We start from the raw sequence: 19,149 nt of genomic DNA on the forward strand, positions 1-19,149 counted from the left end.
CAGCGTGCCGCGTTCGTACTGCTAACCTACCAGTCACTACCAGACACTGCATGGGGGTAAGAAGGAGACCATGCTGCTGGCTTTCGCCCAGAATACAGTGCATCCACAGCGTCACATACAGCGCATTCACAGCGTCACAGCATGCTGGACACCACTGAAAGGTGCGTGGGGCGCCCCAAGGTACCTGGTGTGCCCGCCGTGTTCGTGGCCCGAACCGCTCGCTGCTGGTCCGTTGGCGCCGGGCCGAAACCGCTGTTGGCCCTCCACGAGCACCGGCACTGCCCCTGACCGTGGGCCCTACAGATAAGTACTCTGTACCTTGCGGGTAATTGTAGCTGCGGTCCCCGTCACCGTAACGCACGACAACCCCTCCCCTTGAGGGCGGTGAGGTGCAACGACGTCGACAACCTCCTACACTCCAGCACGCAAAGAGTTTTGGCCACGTTGCATCGTTGGTTTGTCCCAACATCGTCTCGCGCGTTGGCTCAACCGACTTCCATTCGCACTGAGCACTCTTCGCCGGCACCATAAACTCGCCCCCTCATGGAGTGTGGCCAGGCCCCTCGGACGACCCTTGTTTTGCCGCCCAGCTCGCCGAGGGAATTCGTCGAGCGGCCAGGCAACGAGCGGCCTCGACGCCTTCTCCCACATTTCGAAGCCAGATGCCTCCGCAGAACTACCGCAGGCTCGCCGAGATGAAAAAGAACCAGGTGGGTGAACGAGAGGCCAACCGAGAGCGACAGCGGATCTCCGACGCCCGGTACTGGGCACACGAAGCAGACATGTTCAGGGACATGCTGCATCATCATCAGTCCACGCTGTCGCAGCAATCGAATTCGCCGCAGGCGATTCGGGTCTGGAAGCGCAGCGTGGCCGTTTACCGCAAGCAGCGTCTATCGCTGGGCCATTCCCCGCAGCAGATCAAGCAGAGGCGGCTCATGATTCTCTCCCAGGACTACTGGCGTGTCGAGGCCGAGGCTTTGACGAGGCTAGCCAGCAGCGACCCCCCAAGATCAAGACGCCCTCCGCTCCGCTTGGAATCCGTGACGGGGAGAGTTTCGGATGGCACAAGGTCAAGAAGGAGGCGCCGTCCAGACGAGGCCGATGTCGAGACGTCCACCAGCACAAGGGATGGCGCCTAACCATGAGTCCCATTGGTCCTGCACGCACAAGATCAGCACTACAAGTAGCCTGATCTCCTGCTTGAAGTTTTCTCCCATCATACGCTATGCTTCCCACCTTGCTCACGGCACACCGACAACTATGGAAACGGATCAGCCTTCACTCGCTCGCGTCGTGCTCTTTCTCTGCTTCGGCAAGGGCAGCGGCCTCGACGACGTTCTAGCTCTGTCGGAGAACCGACGGTACCACTTCGCACCCAACGATGTGACTGATGAAGCGCGTTGGCGCGGGGGCCAAGAGCGGCGACACACCGAGGGTGCGGTGCTCCAGCTTACCTTTGGAGAGTATATGTATTCGCCCGAGGGATGGGTTTTAGGCTCCGATACAGACACCGACAATTGCGACCTTCAAATCAGCGAGAACAACGAGACGGGCATTAGCAGGCAGCATGTCCGTGTGGACACGGATCCCAGATCTCGTCTGCCGAGAGTCAGGGTTCTCTCACGCCATGGCGCGGTATGCACCAAGGACGAGAGCGGTGAAGCGGTGCGCTTTTTGTGTGGACAAGACTTCACCATCGATCGCCCCATGCTTTTAGATCTTGGCGCCGTCCAGTTCCGAGCGTGGAGCCCAAAGCTGACGGCCGGCGAGGAGTCGATTTATCAAGGGCTCGCGTTGAAGTGGAGCGAGGAGGCCGTCGCCGCCGCGCCCAGGCCGCTGAGGGCACCCGCCGAGCCGCAAGACAACGAGGGCGGAGGGCACGAGACGATGACATCCAACGTCCGCCCGGGCAGGAATGGTGCTGTTTATGTCAACCAAGGCGTCATCCTTTCTCACAGCACGACGGCCGAGATGATCGCCGTTCAGGAGCGAGCTTCTGGCATCTTGTACGGCGCCAAGGTGCCATATTCCAACACCGATGATGACTACGGCATGATCAGAGGTTGCCTGGAAAGCTTGACGAAAGAGTTCGAGTGCCTATCCAAGCTGGATCACGTGAGTCTTCTTGCCACGCACTTGCCATGGCGACGATGCATGAACAGTGAGTGGCCGACGCGGCTGACGTATGCTAGCCACACATCGTGACGGCCGTTGACTTGGTCCTGGATGCGGATGACAAGCAACCTCCGTGGCTCATCATGGAACACATTCCGCATCGGCTCGATACCGTGGCCGTTAACGGAGATGATGGCGTCATTGTCCTGACGCAGATTTGCAGCGCACTCGAATACTTGCACGCGAACCTCGTGATGCACAGAAATCCGAACCCCGACAATGTTCTCATGAAAGAGGTCGCCTGTGAGGGTGGGACGAGGCGAATGGCAAAGCTGTTCGGCATTGGGACGGCAAGACACTACCGCGACGGAGACCACACGAGCTTCTCCGTGGCAAAATCAGCCTACATGGCCCCGGAGCTTGTCGACCAACGACGGCGCTACTCGAATGCCGCCGACATGTACTCGCTAGGCCGCATCGCATTGGAAATGTTCTCGCCTCGAAGAGCCTCCTTCCGAGCCTCCGGCTCTGACCTACCACCGACCACGGAGCAGTACGATGATTGGAAGGTGCCAGTCCAAGTCCGCCCCATCCTTGATGGGCTTCTACAGCGTCAGCCGGAGAACAGATTGACGGCTCGCGCGTGCCTGTTCCAGCTATGGCGTTTGACCCAGCAACCCATATCGAACGCACGCGTCGGGGCCGGCATGACCGCTGGGCAGGAGGTCCACGGTGCTTTCGGTCGGAGCCAGGCTCCCACGATGTCAACGACTCGAGCACGCTGGGAAGTCGACGGCGAACGCAGCGAATTGCCAGACACGGAGCCGTATAGCCTATCATGTTCGATGCCGCCATCGCCAAGTGGCCGCCACACCCCGTGCTTGGAGGACGTTGAAGCGCACAAAGGGCCGGTTGAAAGCGCGGCGATGCTTGCAATGGTGGGTGGCTAGCAGGGCCCCAAGTCAGGTAGCACACGAGAGTAAATCGGATCCCGTTGTTTTGTCGCCATTCGTGCTTTCGTGGACCTGAATTAGGTCCCAGCGCAACTCGGCGGATACCGGTCAATGATTGAACCCCATGCGCAAGTGAATGTATAGCAGCAATGGAAAGGTCGCGCGTCCGATGATAATAAGACCCTCTTGGTGGCCCGTTGTATTCCAAAAGCAGGTGCAGCATTCACGTAGTATTTAGGCCATATCACCGTTTGCGAGTGGTTTTGTCGGTTCGCAAGCATGCGGTGGAATGCACCCCATACCCAACGGCATGTATGGCAGTAATCGGAAGGTCGAAGGTCTGATGGGAACCAGACTCTCGTGATGGCTCGTTGTACTTTCGCTTATCATAGTAAGCGCTGCATTCATGTGGTATTCCGAATCTCGGCGATGTTGCTGCGTCTGGTCCCAGTAGCACTGCATAAAATAATGATGAGCTTGTGTCTTGGGCGGCTATGCGCTGTATTGCTTGTTGTACGGAGTAATTACGGAATACTTACTCCGTACTCCGTACTTGCAAGTCCTGTATTACTGTACTTACTTACTTGACATACGGCGAAGGATCCCCGCTGTTTTCAGGGCCTAAACCACTCGCTGCTGGCCGACGCTGCTGGCCGATGACGACGCGTTGCGACGCTGGAACCCACTCTTGACCGCAGCGTGCACAGCTCGCAGCTCGCAGCCAACGCATCGCACGCAGTCACCGCCACGCCGTCTCGACGCCGTCGTTCGAGCGCAATCAAGACAAATTTCCACTCTGCAAACCATCTCGTGTCATGGCCGGGCGGAAGAGGACATCGGTGGCTGTGGCTGCGGACGCCGAGCCGGTGCCCAAGCGACGCTCCTCCCGCCGGGCCGCAGCGGCAGCTTCCGCTTCCTTGAACGAGGCATCCAAGGCCGAGCTCAAGACGACAAAGGCCGGAAGCAAGGAGCGAGTGGCGGCAAAACCCAAAGGGTCCCGACCGGAGCCGAAATCGCCGGGGCCGAAGAAGGAAACCAACAACGGCGCGAGGGCCACGTCTCCCGACGTCGACCCGGCGTCCATCCCGGTCACAAACGCCGACGCGCCGCGGCATGACGGTCCGTGGTACTGGCTCATGAAAGCGGAGCCCGAGACGCGGCTCGAAAACGGCATCGACGTCCGGTTCTCCATCGATGACCTGCGGGCCAAGACGAAGCCCGAGGGCTGGGACGGTGCGTGCTCCCGCCGCCGGTGCGGAGAGGTGATTATCCGCTGACCCGACAGAGAACAGGCATCAGGGCGTACGCCGGTAGGTGACGGAGCCTTTCGTGGCCGAGACGAGCTGACGGGCGTAGCGAGGAACCACATGCGCAACATGAACGCCGGCGACATGGCCTTCTTCTACCACTCCAACTGCAAGGAGCCCGGCATCGCCGGCACCATGGAAATCGTCCGAGAGTTTTCCGAGGACAGTAAGTCCCTCCCGACGCGTTCCTGCCGCTTGGCGTGCGCGGCCACGGACTCACGCCAAGCAGAGAGCGCGCGCCGGCCGGGCACGCCCTACTACGACGCCGGCTCGACAAAGGACAAGGTTCGGTGGAGCCTCGTGCACGTCGAGTTTCGCAAAAAGTTTGCCGTTCCCATCCCCCTCAAGGAGCTTCGCGAGCTGGGAAAGCCGGGCGGTCCGCTGGAGGAGATGCAGATGCTGAGGCAGTCGCGCCTGAGCGTCAGCCGCGTGAGCGGCCCCGAGTGGGAAGCGCTGTGCCGGATCGCCGACGACAAGGCCAAGGAGGCAGGGCGGGACCACGAGGTGGGAAAATGAGGGCAGTCTTTACCATTGGCTGCGCTGCTTCCGCGTCGACCCGATTGTTTCGCTCGTCTCGGCTCTCGTTTGCTTGAGCATCCGCAGACGAGGCTCTCGAATCCATCACCACCCCTTCCTGCTCGGCCGACGGCGCAGAGGCGCCACCAAAGGGTACGCCACGGAACGTCGAGGCAGCTCTCGCTCTCGACGGAGACGACTCTCCGTGACGACGTGGCATGAAGGACCACCGTACGACGGCTGTTATGTTGTGCCCGAGGAACTCCCTCCATCACAGTCGACTCGCTTGTCGAGGGGTCCCTTCTCGGCGACGGCCAAGCGGGTCGGGGACGGCCGACCGAGGGGCTGGACAGTGATGGAGCAGCAATGGAAGGGAAATGGCCCTAGATGCATGTCTGCGAGAGGGGTCGTCACCAGCACCAGAGGACGTGTCATGGCCGGTGCTAGACAGGATGAATTAGCAATGAAAGGGATATGGCCGTGGATGCATGTCTGCGAGAGAGGTCACCACCAGTACCAGGACTTGTGTGACATGGCCGATGCTGGACGGGGTGAATTAGCAATGAAAGGGCAACGGCCGTGGATGCATGTCTGGGAGAGAGGCCACACCAGCACCAGGACGTGTGTGACATGGCCGTTGTTGGACAGGATAGATCAGCAATGAAAAGGAAATGGCCGTAGATGCATGTCTGGGAGAGGTCATCACCAGTACCAGCGAATGTGACATGGCCGATGCTGGACAGGGTGAATTTGCAATGAAAGGGAAACGGCCGTGGATGCATGCATGTCTGCGAGAGAAGTCATCACCAGTACCAGAGGGCGTGTCATGGCCGATGCTGTACAGGATGAATCAGGAATGAAAGGGAAATAGTCGTGCCATGCAGATCTGCGAGAGGCGTCATCACCAGTACCAGATAATGTCGAGATACTGGAAAGCGCTACCAGCACTGTATGCAGGTACGTGCCACTGAGCTAGGTAGTTGCACCCCATGGCAGCGGCAAGTACCGAACCGAGGTACTTGTTGGAGCATTGCATGCACAGAGTGCGTACGAGTGCCTGCATTTACTTGCAGGTAAACCGGATATACAGTTCACCGGGCACATTTACGTGCATACTGTATGCACGTGCCCCGTACAGAGTATGTACATGCAAGCACAATATGTGTCCTCACGCACACCTACTTATACATGTACATGTACATGTACTCCGTACAGGAGTTATTGTCAAGAGGAATAGTATCAATGGTGGGCATGGCCACATACGAGCGGCTACGGCAGCATGCCTCGGAAGCTGGCCGAGATCTCGGAGTGTTCCGACGGCAAGCCGATGATGGGTTGTCGTCAGCGTGGCAAGGGGGTTGGTTGGCGTCGGAGCGACGGTTGCTGCCCGTCGAAGCTCGGCGGAGCACGGAGTACCTACATGCAAGGGAATCGGCGGCACGCAGGGCAGCATACGGCATCGAGTGGTCGAGTCGAGGGATGGAGACTGGCCGATGGGTGAATGGACACATCTCGAGGAGAGGGTGGCCGGATCCAGTCGTATGCAACCATGGCCGGGGAGAAGGTCTGATCGGGGCCTGGCGGTTGCTCTCCAACGGGTTCGAATGGTTCGGTTCGCACAAACTTGGGCCGATGTAGATGTAGGTGTCGTCGCCATCATCATGTCGTGACCATCACCTTTCGCCGTATTCGTATTCGCCATGGCCAGCGCCTGGTGGCCAGCGGACGGCCGACGGAGGCGATGGTGGCGGAGGGCGGGCGTGCCGTCTCGATCATGGGCGTGCCGGTCGAGATGAACCAGCGGGTGGGTGGTGGACGGCGGTCGAGACAGAGATGGATGACGGTTGGAGGGTGCGTTGGAGGGTGCGGAGAGGGTGGATGGATGGATGGGTGGGTGGGTGGGTAGGTGGGTGGGTGGCTCGTTCGGAACGAGGGCGGGAACGGGCAGTGGACGTGCCGTGGCGGGCGGGCGCTGTCTGCTGTCAGTGTCAGCCGGATGGTTTCACCGACTCGAGCGTCCCAGTGGCGTGCTGGTGCGGCCGCGTCGGTGCTCCAGGTGTTGGGTGCACCGTACGGTAGGTGGGGACCTCGTGCGCTGCCAACTACCGCCGACACATGGGCGAGCAAGACCTCTGCATGCGCATGTGCCATGGCACAGAACTTGCTGCCTCCGTACGCCACGGCACAGTACGTTTGTTCGGTTACCGCACGTACAGCACAGGTATACTTGCGTTGAATTAGTGGTAGGGATGCTGCATCAGTGGAGGTGTGCACTTCAGCACTGGTAATGTACTGTACTGTACTCATCTACAGTACTTAGGTCTGTGCCGCTTGCACGTGGTGTACTGTACTGTCAGTAGTGTGCTCGCTCGTCCTGTAGAGTACTAATTATTACTGACCTACGGAGTCCCTGTAAGGAGCACTGTCACTCGATGCCCGGGAAGGTACGACAAGTACGCAAGTCTTCTCCAAAATCGTAATTACGTTGTATTACTGTACGGAGCACGGAGTACAACGTAAGTATAGGTATTACTCCAGTACGTAGCACGAACTGCGCAAGTATTATTCCCGGACTGAGTACATGCACTTCTTTCATTTGCCGCACGAGTATTTGTACGGTACGTATTACTGTGCAAGTAGTATTACCGTGCGTACTCCGTACTACTGTACATGTACTGTATGCAACAGTAGGTACACAAGCAGTATTAATTACCTTACAAGGTGTATGACCGTGATTGCTCCGTACTGTACTCCGTCATGACTAGGTACATGTACTGTAGGTCGGCGTACATGTACAATGTCGCATGTCGTGCTAACCTGGCCTTCATTAGCTCCTTAGGGCATTGCCATTGCGCGATATGCAGATAGGGACGCGATAGGCATCGGATTGGGGCCTGTTATCGTAACGCGTTCCTGCGCTAACCCGACTGGCTCACCGCCCTGCGGACCCATGCCGGCAATCTCGCTAGCGTGTCGAGGAAGGTGCGGTGCGAGTACGAGTACGAGTACGAGTACGACTGGCAGGCGCAGCAGCGTACGGCGCAGCAAGGCTTCAAACCCTTCCAGCTAGCCAGTACCTCCTAGGGAGTGGGCGTGGTGTCTGAGAACCGCATGTCGTTGTGTTCAGTACTAGCGATGGTGGTGAGTACGGAGCACGGAATACAGGACTGCGTGCTACTTAAGTACAAGCAAGTATGCCGTTGTGCGGAGTACAGTACGCTCATGACCGAAAACATGACAGGTACCATGTCGTGGACCCGTACAGTACAGTAAGTAGATATTCAGTACTCCGTACATAATAGGCACTCCGTACTCTGTACTCCGTAAGTAAGTATAGTCCTCTGTACTCCGTACTCCGTACGGAGTACTTAGGCGCACATGCATTGGTGCACACCTACAAGCATTACTTGTGCAGTACTTACGGAGTATTGTGCAGTACTTGGGTGGCAGCACAAATACGTACAGAGTACAGAGTACATGGGAATACGTCGTAGTGCGACACTTGCTCAGCTTGTACTCGCACACAGGCACGGGTACAGACGGTACCGCGCCACCATGTACATCGGTAGCAGGCACGGCGCTGTGCAGTGTACTCGCCACCCACCGCGCTGGTACCGTCAGGTGCCACAACCGCCATCAGTACGGGATCAAATTTCATCGCCGGCAGCAGCAGCAGGGGACGTGAAGGATCGGGAGAGCAGCCAAACCCATCGTCTCCTCCTCCACCATTCTCCATTCTCCATGCTCTCAACCTTCTCCCCCATCCCCTCCTCCGTCCCCTCCTCGATCGCATTCGTTCCCTTCTCCCCAGCGACGGTGCAGACGCCCCCGGCCTCGTCGTTGGCCGCCCTTGTTTTGTCGTCATCAACCCTAAGCGATTCCATTGTTCGCCATTCAGGGTCCCCGCTTAAGCCCCCTGCGCGTCGTGCCCCGCGGTCATTTTTTCAACACCACACTTCGTCGGCGCCAACCTCCACCGACGCACCTCACCGAATTCTCTCCCACCCCTTTCGACCGCCCGTCCTCCGTCGATTGTCCGCGACGCCTCCCCCCCCTCCCCCCCTCCCGACGGTCCCTGTGACGTCGTAGACGAGGTCAATGTCAGTATAATACCCCGAGCGCCCCTCGTCCCTTTTCGTCGCGCCGTCCTTGCCCATCGCTTCGTCGTCACGTCTCCTCACCCTCGCCCTCACCCGCCTCGCCCTCACTCTCCTCACCCTCAATCTCCTCGCCCAAACTCTCCTCACCCTCTCCCGCCTCGCCCTCTCCCGCACCCGTCCCCCCGTCGTCCGTCTTAGTCCCTCGCCGTCGGCGTCCGCGCACGCCCATGCATGTCCGCTCGCGCATCATGCCTGGACCTCTCGTCAAACGACCATGTCCCCAGACGCTTCCGCTGCCACCGCCGCCGCCGCCGCCGCTTCCCTTTCCTCCACCTTCCCATCCCCTCGTGTGAATCCCTTCGCGAGGCACAGCCTGCCGTCTGCTTCGACTGACACGCGCCATCCCTGCCTAGTCCGAGCCGCCGACGTCCCGCCGAGGCCCAAATGTCGTAAACCGAACCGCCGAGTCTCCTTCTCCGAGTCCGTCACCATGATCTCGGCCTCCTTTCTCCCCACGCGCTTCCGCGGCGAGCCCAACCTGCCGGCCGCCTCGACGCCCTCGCCCATGGCCAGGCGCGTCGCCCCGCTCCTCCAGTTCCTCGCGAGGCTCGCCTGCTCCCACCCGATCCACACCGTCGTCGTCGTCGCCGTCCTCGCCAGCACCTCGTACGTCGGCCTCCTCCAGGATAGCTTCTTCGAGAGCGCCGGCACCGTCGGCAAGGCCGACTGGTCGACCCTCGTCGACGGCAGCCGGCCCTTGCGCGCCGGCCCCGACACGGCCTGGCGCTGGCAGTCGGTCGAGCACGACGTGGCCCTGCCGCCCGACGTCGACCACCTCGCCCTCCTGACCCTCGTCTTCCCCGACACCCTCTCGACCGACTCGCCGAGCACGGCCCCGGCCGCCCACGCCGTGCCGACGCCCGCCAACCTCTCCGTCACGCGCCTGCCGCCGACGGAGAACTCCTTCACCGCCTACTCCCAGGACAGCATCCTCGCCTACGCCCTGCCCTACGCCGAGGCGCCCGAGTTCGTCGCCGCCGCCCAGGAGATCCCCAACGAGGATGCCGAGGAGACGCTGACGCGCCACGGCCGCGAGAGGAAGATGTGGATCATGAAGGCGGCCAAGGTGCACACGCGCGGCACCCTCCACCAGTGGGCCGCCAACGCCTGGACCGAGTTTCTCGATCTCCTCAAGAACGCCGAGACGCTCGATATTATCATCATGATCCTCGGCTACCTCTCCATGCACCTCACCTTCGTCTCCCTCTTCCTCTCCATGCGCCGCATGGGCTCCAACTTTTGGCTCGGCATGAGCACCCTCTTCTCCTCCGTCTTCGCCTTCCTCTTCGGCCTCGCCGTCACCACGAGCCTTGGCGTCCCCGTCAGCGTCATCCTCCTCTCCGAGGGCCTGCCCTTTCTCGTCGTCACCATCGGCTTTGAGAAGAACATCGTCCTCACCCGCGCCGTCCTCTCCCACGCCATCGAGCACCGCCGCGCCCAGGTCCAGAACGCCAAGTCGGCCGCCGCCCTCTCGCCCTCGGAGCAGGGCCAGAACCTGATCCAGCACGCCATCCAGGCCGCCATCAAGGACAAGGGCTACGAGATCCTGCGCGACTACGCCGTCGAGATTCTCATCCTCGTCCTCGGCGCCGCCTCGGGCGTCCAGGGCGGCCTCCAGCAGTTCTGCTTCCTCGCCGCCTGGATCCTCTTCTTCGACTGCCTCCTTCTCTTCACCTTCTACACCGCCATCCTCAGCATCAAGCTGGAGATCAACCGCATCAAGCGCCACGTCGACATGCGCATGGCCCTCGAGGCCGACGGCGTGAGCCGCCGCGTCGCCGAGAACGTGGCCCAGAGCCAGGACGACGGCCAGGACGCGCCGGACGGCTCGCTCTTCGGCCGCAAGCTCAAGAGCAGCAGCGTGCCCCGCTTCAAGGTGCTCATGGTGACGGGCTTCGTCGTCATCAACCTCGTCAACATCTGCACCATCCCCTTCCGGAGCGCCACCTCGCTCTCGAGCCTGCGCTCCTGGGCCGGCGGCCTCGGCGGCCTCGGCGGCGTCGTCTCCATGCCGCCCGTCGACCCCTTCAAGGTGGCCTCGAACGGGCTCGACGCCATCCTCGCCGCCGCCCGCGCCGGCGGCCGCGCGACGCTCGTCACCATCCTCACGCCCATCAAGTATGAGCTCCAATTCCCCTCGGTCCACTACGCGCTGCCCTCGTCGCTCGGCGAGAAGATGGGTCTCGACAGCTACGGCGTCGGCGGCCGTGTCGTCGGCAGCCTGCTCAAGAGCCTCGAGGATCCCGTTCTCTCCAAGTGGATCGTCGTCGCCCTCGCCCTCAGCGTCGCCCTCAACGGCTACCTCTTCAACGCCGCCCGCTGGGGCATCAAGGACCCCAACGTGCCCGACCACGGCATCGACCGCGCCGAGCTCGCCCGAGCCCAGCGCTTCAACGAGACGGACTCGGCGACGCTGCCGCTCGGCGAGTACGTGCCGCCGACGCCCCAGCCGACGGAGCCGGCGACGCCGGCCATGACGGACGACGAGGGCGACGTCGCGCCCTCGGTGGCCGCCAAGCCGAGGACGAGCCCGTCGTCGGCCGCGGCCGAGCAGCGGCCGGTCGAGGAGCTCGAGGCACTCGTCGCCGCCAAGCGGGCCCACGAGCTGTCGGACGAGGAGGTCATCACCATGTCGATGCGCGGCAAGATCCCTGGCTACGCGCTCGAGAAGACGCTCAAGGACTTCACGCGCGCCGTCAAGATTCGCCGCTCCATCATCGCGCGCAACAAGGCGACGGTCGAGATCACGAGCGGCCTCGAGCGGTCGCTGCTGCCGTACGAGAACTATAACTGGGAGCGCGTTTTCGGCGCCTGCTGCGAGAACGTCGTCGGCTACCTGCCCCTGCCCGTCGGCGTCGCCGGCCCGCTCGTCATCGACGGCCAGAGCTACTTCATCCCCATGGCGACGACCGAGGGCGTCCTCGTCGCGAGCGCCAGCCGCGGCTGCAAAGCCATCAACTCGGGCGGCGGCGCCATCACGGTGCTCACGGGCGACGGCATGACGCGCGGCCCCTGCGTGACCTTTGAGACTCTCGAGCGCGCCGGCGCCGCCAAGCTCTGGCTCGACTCGGACGCCGGCCAGGCGGTGATGAAGAAGGCCTTCAACTCGACGAGCCGCTTCGCGCGGTTGCAGTCGATGAAGACGGCGCTCGCGGGCACGAATCTCTACATCCGCTTCAAGACGACGACGGGCGACGCCATGGGCATGAACATGATCTCCAAGGGCGTCGAGCACGCCCTCAACGTCATGGTCGCCGAGGGCGGCTTCGAGGATATGCAAATCGTCTCCGTCTCGGGCAACTACTGCACCGACAAGAAGCCGGCGGCCATCAACTGGATCGACGGACGCGGCAAGAGCGTCGTCGCCGAGGCCATCATCCCCGCCGAGGTGGTCAAGAGCGTGCTCAAGAGCGACGTCGACGCCCTAGTCGAGCTCAACGTGTCCAAGAACCTCATCGGCTCGGCCATGGCCGGCTCCATCGGCGGCTTCAACGCACACGCGGCCAACATTGTGGCCGCCATCTTCCTCGCCACCGGCCAAGACCCCGCGCAGGTGGTGGAGAGCGCCAACTGCATCACGACGATGAGAAAGTGAGTTTCTTTCCGTTGCATTGTTCCCGCGCATTCTTTTCATCCCTCTTTTCTTCCCCTCCCTATTTTCCTCTCCTTACCTCCTCCAAACCTCGTGTTCGCTTGGCGATGCCGTGATGCCGTCGTTGATGTGAACCGATTTGCTGACGGACGCGGCGCACCAGCCTGCACGGCTCTCTGCAAATCTCCGTTTCGATGCCCTCGATCGAGGTCGGCACGCTCGGTGGCGGCACCATCCTCGAGCCCCAGAGCGCGATGCTCGACATGCTCGGCGTCCGGGGCTCGCACCCGACGAGCCCCGGCGACAACGCGCGACGGCTGGCGCGCATCATCGCCGCCGCCGTCCTCGCCGGCGAGCTGTCGCTCTGCAGCGCGCTCGCGGCCGGTCACCTCGTGAGGGCGCACATGCAGCACAACCGAAGCGCCGCGCCGTCTCGGACCGGCACGCCGGCGCCTCCGCCGATGACGCCCGTGTCGTTGGCGATGACCAGCGCGCAGGAAAAATGCAGCAAGAGCGCGGCGGCGCGTCAGCGGTCGAAGCGATGAGACAAAACGGCAACGGGAGTGGGTGTTTGAGGAGTTTCGCATTCGGGGAGTTATTGGACGAGACGAGCCCATAGGTGTATAGTACAGCCTTAGACGACATACTCATGCGGGTGCCGGTACTGATCAAGCAGCCGGCGCCCTGGCGGATTTAATTTACGCAACAGTTTTATTCTCGTCTCTGCCTTGCCCACCTCGCATCGAGACCGTCGACGGCGAGCCTAGGGTTGGCTACGCCACCGCCAACGACCTGACCCTCGACACCTCGGGGCCTTGGGCGGACACGATGAGGACGCCCTTGGCCAGGATGTCCCGCCTGCATTCGGGCCACTTGTCAGGGACGACAGGCCTCGTCGCTTGCTCGATGATGTGCGAGCGGAAGCCCTCGTCCCGCGCGTGCTCGGCCGTGGCACGGACGCAAAAGTCGGCGGCGAGGCCGACGACGAAGACGTCGGTGATACGCTCCGCCTTCAACCTGTCGGTCAAGCCCGTGTCGGAGATGGTGAAGGGGTCGTAAAAGGCCGAGTACATCTCGAAGCGGGGGTCGGTGCCTTTGTCGACGACATCGTGGAGGAGGGCCGCGTCGAGCTCCGGCACGAGCTCGGCGCCGGGCGTGGATTGGACGCAATGGACAGGCCAGAGGGCCGTCGAGTACTCGCGGTGCGGCTCGGTCGGGTGACGGACGGTGACGGTCGTCGAGGCCGGAGGATGGTTGGGCGCGAAGGAGATGTGGTTGGGCGGGTGCCAGTCGCGGGTGGCGATCTTGACGGCGAAGGGGCACGTCAGGAGCTCGTTGATCTGGGGCGCGATGGAGCGTCCATCCGGGACGGCGAGGGAGCCGTTCTGACGCGGCCGTCGGCCGTCTTGGTGAGCTCCATGTCCACTCTAGGCCTGATGGAGGGATGGGGATGCAGATGGGGACGTGGCATGCACCGGCTGGGGAGGGCATACAGGGGGGCAGAAGTCTTCTTGAAAGTCGACGACGATGAGAGCCGGCCTGAACGATGCATCGTCGGCCATGACGATGCGGATGAGGATGTGGATGAGGATGCAAAGATGCTGCACGGCGGTGGTGAAATCAGTGATGTTCGTTGATGGTTGTGAATGTGAAGCTAGAAATCAAGACATTGAGGGGTAGTTGAGGTCGGTGAGAGGAGTAAATAGGAGGGGTGATGGTGTTGAGCGAGAGGCGGCCATACGTACTTCCGCATCCCGACTACGTTACTCGGTATTCATCCTGCCTCGGCCGTCCTCGAAAATTCAACTAGGCAGGCGGTCAAGACTTGGTTGTGTACTCTTGCGTTTCCCAACCTCATGTCTCATAGAGTCTATAAACCACGAATGATGACTTTTCATTCGCGCACGAGAAAGTGCGGGAAAATATCGTCTGGATTTTCATCCGTACTCATCGCGCGTCTCTCCATTCTAAGGTATGCTCTGTCAACCAATGCTCTGTTCTCCCTAGAAACAGTGATGCTCCGTCGCCAGGTGCTCGGTTGCTGGCGGGCATCGTACCTTGAGCTTATTTCTTGAAACGGCGTGAAAGCGATGGATTTCTATAAGCCTCGTGTTCTCTGTGGTGAGTAAGGATACAGTCGGGACGTGCGGCTGAAGATCAGGCCGTCCTGGCCATGCTTCGCAACAAAATCACCGACGTCTCGGATGACAATCACAATCATCACCGCCAGTAGAGTATAATCGCGCGGATGGAAGAGCCAGGGAGGAAGGAGGACAGTGGCAGGGGTTTTGAGGAGTTTGGCGCATTCAGCATGGCACGTACTGGCGATCTTGGTGGCAAGGTCAGCAGGGTGGCATTGGACCCGAATGGACCCGACAGCAACAGAAGCAACAGGCGCTTGACAGGATGGTTGTATGAAATTTTCGAGATGATTCTCTACTCATTTACGAAGCTGATGCTAGGTAGCACTATACAAACCAGATATTCAAGATGATGCTCTACTCATTTGTCAAGCTGGACTAGGTAATACTATACAAATCAGATATACATTCAATATGATGCTCTACTCATTTACTAAGCTTGTACTAGGTAATACTATACACAAACTAGATATGCAAGATGATGCTCTACTCATTTACTAAGCTTGTACTAGATAATACTATACACAAACTAAATATTCAAGATGATGCTCTACTCATTTACTAAGCTTGTGCTAGGTAGTAATATACACAAACTAGATATTCAAGATGATGCTCTACTCATTTACTAAGCTGGACTAGGTAATACTATACAAACTAGTTACGAATCGGCCGCATCAAAGTGGCCTCATCCTCACTAGCCAGAGGGCGCGAGCCTCTTAAAAAGCAAACGGCTTCGCCCTCGAGTCGGATGGACAGCCAAAGACGAGCTGGCGATTTTGAATGGGCAAGACGTGCTCAATGTTGGCGCTGGGATTCGAGTACGTCGAGGCGATGAGCTTGCCGGTAGGGTCTTTGATGGAAAAGGAAAATAGAGCACCGCCTTGGGCGTTGCCGTAAACGATTCGGATGGGGACAAAACTACCCTTCACGGCGTCGAAAGTAAAGCTCGAAGGGACATTCGCCTTATTCGGTTGCGTCTTCCAGTTGATGTAACCCGACGCCATGTTCGCGTTGCTCCGATTCCAGTTTTTCTTGGCGTTCTTTCCAATCCAGAGCAGGGCGCCGTCATCGATGCAGAGGTTGAAGGTAAAGGTATACGTGCCCGTCATCGCAGGGTGGAAGTAGCCGACATGCTGAACGATGCTAAATGCCAGCTGACCAATGTTCTGCCCGTAGATGACCGGTTGACCGGGGCTCGCGAAGCCGATGGAAGGTGTCGAACCGGTCCGATCCGGCGATTCCCCGGAGAGAATGGCCTTGGGATCGAAGCTGTTGATCCACGAGCCGTGAATGTCATAGTCATTGTTGTACGGCATCTGTCGCTTGCCAATGTACCCCCCGGGCGATTGGCTGCATTTGAAGTAGGCCCATCTCAAGCCCGGCGTGCATCTGTTCTCCAGATCGGTCTCCGAGGGAGCGACGGTGACGACGACGGTGGCCACACAGCCTCCCGTGCAGCCATCCGGTGCGGGAATGGTAGACGTTCCCGCCGTCGGTCCCGTCGTCGACCTTATAACGTAACTGGTGGCGCTGATGTTGGGCGTCGGCTTGGGAGGATCAATGATAGGAGCTACAGTGACCATGACGGTGGCAACGCAACCTTCTGAGCAGCCATCCGGTACGGGAAATGTGGACGTCCCTGCCGTCGGTCCTGTAGTCGACTTGGTAACGTAGGTGGTGCCGGTGGCGCTGGGGGTTACAGTGACCATGACGGTGGCAACGCAACCATCGGTACAGCCATCCGGCACGGGAAACGTAGAGGTCCCTGCCGTCGGTCCCGTGGTCGAGAAGGTTGTGTAGCTGGTGCCGGTAGCGCTGGGAGCGTTGGTGACCATGACGGTGGCCACGCAGCCTTCGGTACAACCATCTGGTACGGGATAGGTAGAGGTCCCTGCCGTCGGTCCTGTGGTCGAGAAGGTGGTATAGCTGGTGCCGGTGGCGCTGGGAGCGTTGGTGACCATGACGGTGGCCACGCAGCCTTCGGTACAGCCATCCGGTACGGGATAAGTAGAGGTCCCTGCCGTCGGTCCTGTGGTCGAGAAGGTGGTATAGCTGGTGCCGGTAGCGCTGGGAGCGTTGGTGACCATGACGGTGGCCACGCAGCCTTCGGTACAACCATCTGGTACGGGATAGGTAGAGGTCCCTGCCGTCGGTCCCGTGGTCGAGAAGGTGGTGTAGCTGGTGCCGGTGGCGCTGGGAGCGTTAGTGACCATGACGGTGGCCACGCAGCCTTCAGTACAGCCAACCGGTACGGGATAGGTAGAGGTCCCTGCCGTCGGTCCCGTGGTCGAGAAGGTAGTGTAGCTAGTGCCGGTGGCGCTGGGAGCGTTGGTGACCATGACGGTGGCCACGCAGCCTTCGATACAACCATCTGGTACGGGATAGGTAGAGGTCCCTGCCGTCGGTCCTGTGGTCGAGAAGGTGGTGTAGCTGGTGCCGCTGACGCTGGGAATCGGCTTGGGAGGATCGATGATAGGAGCGTTTGTAACCATGACGGTAGCAACGCAGTTTTCGGTGCAGCCATCCGGTACGGGATATGTAGACGTTCCTGCTGTCGGTCCCGTAGTCGAGAAAGTGGTATAGCTGGTGCTGCTAACGCCGGGGCCGCCGACGCTGGGAGTCGCCTTCGAAGGATCGATGATGGGGGCGTTGGTGACCATGACAGTAGCAACACAGTTTTCGGTGCAGCCGGCTGGTACGGGATAGGTAGACGTCCCCGCGGTCGGGCCTGTGGTCGAGAAAGTGGTATAGCTGGTGCCGCTGACGCTGGGGCTGCTGACGTTGGGGGAGGGATCGACGACGGGAGCCTCGGTGACCATGACAGTGGCAACGCAGTTTTCGGTGCAGCCGGCTGGTACGGGATACGTGGACGTCCCTGCCGTCGGTCCTGTGGTCGAGAAAGTGGTATAGCTGGTACCGCTGACGCTGGGACCGCCGACGCTGGGAGTCGGCTTTGGCGGATCGATAATAGGGGCGTTTGTGACCATGACGGTGGCCACGCAGCCTTCGGTACAGCCATCCGGTACGGGATATGTAGACGTCCCTGCCGTCGGTCCGGTGGTCGAGAAAGTGGAATAGATGGTGGCGCTGACGCTGGGAATCGGCTTTGGAGGATCAATGATGGGCGCCACGGTGACCAAGAGAGTGGTTTGACAGGATGTGGTGCAGTCGGCGGCCGGAGGAATCGTCGACGTTCCCGCCGTCGGTCCCGTGGTGGTCCGAGTCACCAAGTTGCTGGCGTTGGGGGCGGTGCCAGAGGTGCCGGCGGCCGGGGTGGTGGCGATTATTGTTACCTGAACGGTCGTGACGCATATGTCGGTGCAATCAGACGACGGCATGACGGTGCTGGTTCCGGACGTCGATCCTATGTGAGTCTCGGTGATGACGCTCGAGCTGGAACCGCCGGCGGCCGGGGTCGAGCTCTCGACGGCCGGGCTCGAACTGCCAGCGCCCGGGGTGGGACTGCCGACGGCCGGGCTCGAGCTCTCGACGGCCGGGATGGAGCTGCCGGCGCCGGGGGTGGGACTGCCGACGCCGGGGCTCGAACTGCCGGCGCCCGGGCTGGAAGGGGGGGTTATGGTTATTTGAACGGTCGTGACGCATATCTCGCTGCAATCGGCCGGCGGCGGAACCGTGTTGGTTCCCGGCGTCGGTCCTATCAGGGTCGCGGTGACGGTGCCCACCAAGGGGCCTCCGCTCGGGGTGACGCCGACGAGCGTTCTGCGGGCACGAGGCCGGCCGTCAGCGCTCGCTCTCCTCTCACGGCGCACCGGGAAATGCATACCGAGTGGCGACGCCTTCGTGCGGGCCGGTGAGGGTGACACCTTCGCAGCTGAAGTGGACCAGCTGATCCTCGATGAGGACGACGGAAGCAAACGTTCCATTCCCATCGCCCTGACCGAGCGCGAGGCCGACAAGGTGAGCAGAGAAGGCCGCACCTCGCAGGGTGGGTCGCTTCATGTTGGCAGAGAGGTCGAGCGGACGAGCGAGGGTTCTATTCCAGGTGCTCCGTTGCGAGGACGAAAGGAGGCAGTTCGCGACAGGTTGGCATCGGTCGAGAGCGTCGTTTCGATTTGGAGCCAGGTGGTATATATTCCGACCAATTGCATGCGCATGGGCGAGGAGCCAGCGTACCGGCGGCCCTCGCCCAGACGCTTCGCCGCCATCCCACGACTACGTTCTAGGCCTCAAACTCGTGCGCCACGGGTGGTGCCTCGCAGCCGTCTCGCCGATGGGCGTTACCCATCTTGGCATTGTGTCTTCGATTCGCGAGGCGCCGCCGACTGCAGCATGGCATCCGGCAGATGGGGTCTGGCAGTTGGGCCGGAGAAAAGTTTATCTCGCTGCGTCGCCCACGGGGTG

The 19,149-nt window shown here is 60.7% G+C and overlaps 5 protein-coding genes across 5 annotated transcripts; 3 read left to right on the top strand and 2 right to left on the bottom strand.

Moving 5' to 3' along the window:
- Positions 1-662: 662 nt before the first annotated feature.
- DCS_04294 (uncharacterized protein) lies at positions 663-1,195 on the top strand (the record flags this gene model as incomplete). Its single annotated transcript, XM_040801606.1, has 2 exons — positions 663-710; positions 791-1,195. The coding sequence occupies 2 exons, from the start codon at positions 663-665 to the stop codon at positions 1,193-1,195; spliced, it is 453 nt and encodes a 150-aa protein (XP_040656639.1).
- A 68-nt stretch (positions 1,196-1,263) lies between these two features.
- On the top strand, positions 1,264-4,894 carry DCS_04295 (thymocyte nuclear protein 1; the record flags this gene model as incomplete). Its single annotated transcript, XM_040801607.1, has 6 exons — positions 1,264-2,118; positions 2,196-3,056; positions 3,770-4,304; positions 4,364-4,381; positions 4,428-4,544; positions 4,608-4,894. 6 exons carry the CDS (start codon positions 1,264-1,266, stop codon positions 4,892-4,894), a joined length of 2,673 nt encoding a protein of 890 aa, XP_040656640.1.
- A 4,590-nt stretch (positions 4,895-9,484) lies between these two features.
- DCS_04296 (HMG CoA reductase) lies at positions 9,485-13,191 on the top strand (the record flags this gene model as incomplete). Its single annotated transcript, XM_040801608.1, has 2 exons — positions 9,485-12,645; positions 12,810-13,191. The coding sequence occupies 2 exons, from the start codon at positions 9,485-9,487 to the stop codon at positions 13,189-13,191; spliced, it is 3,543 nt and encodes a 1,180-aa protein (XP_040656641.1).
- Positions 13,192-13,419: 228 nt separating this feature from the next.
- On the bottom strand, positions 13,420-14,208 carry DCS_04297 (nicotinamidase; the record flags this gene model as incomplete). Its single annotated transcript, XM_040801609.1, has 2 exons — positions 13,420-14,073; positions 14,140-14,208. The coding sequence occupies 2 exons, from the start codon at positions 14,206-14,208 to the stop codon at positions 13,420-13,422; spliced, it is 723 nt and encodes a 240-aa protein (XP_040656642.1).
- A 1,295-nt stretch (positions 14,209-15,503) lies between these two features.
- On the bottom strand, positions 15,504-18,747 carry DCS_04298 (uncharacterized protein; the record flags this gene model as incomplete). Its single annotated transcript, XM_040801610.1, has 2 exons — positions 15,504-18,507; positions 18,572-18,747. The coding sequence occupies 2 exons, from the start codon at positions 18,745-18,747 to the stop codon at positions 15,504-15,506; spliced, it is 3,180 nt and encodes a 1,059-aa protein (XP_040656643.1).
- Positions 18,748-19,149: the final 402 nt, after the last annotated feature.

The sequence above is a fragment of the Drechmeria coniospora genome, chromosome 02 (genome assembly GCF_001625195.1).
Source record: "Drechmeria coniospora strain ARSEF 6962 chromosome 02, whole genome shotgun sequence".
Taxonomy (NCBI): Eukaryota; Fungi; Ascomycota; class Sordariomycetes; order Hypocreales; family Ophiocordycipitaceae; genus Drechmeria; species Drechmeria coniospora.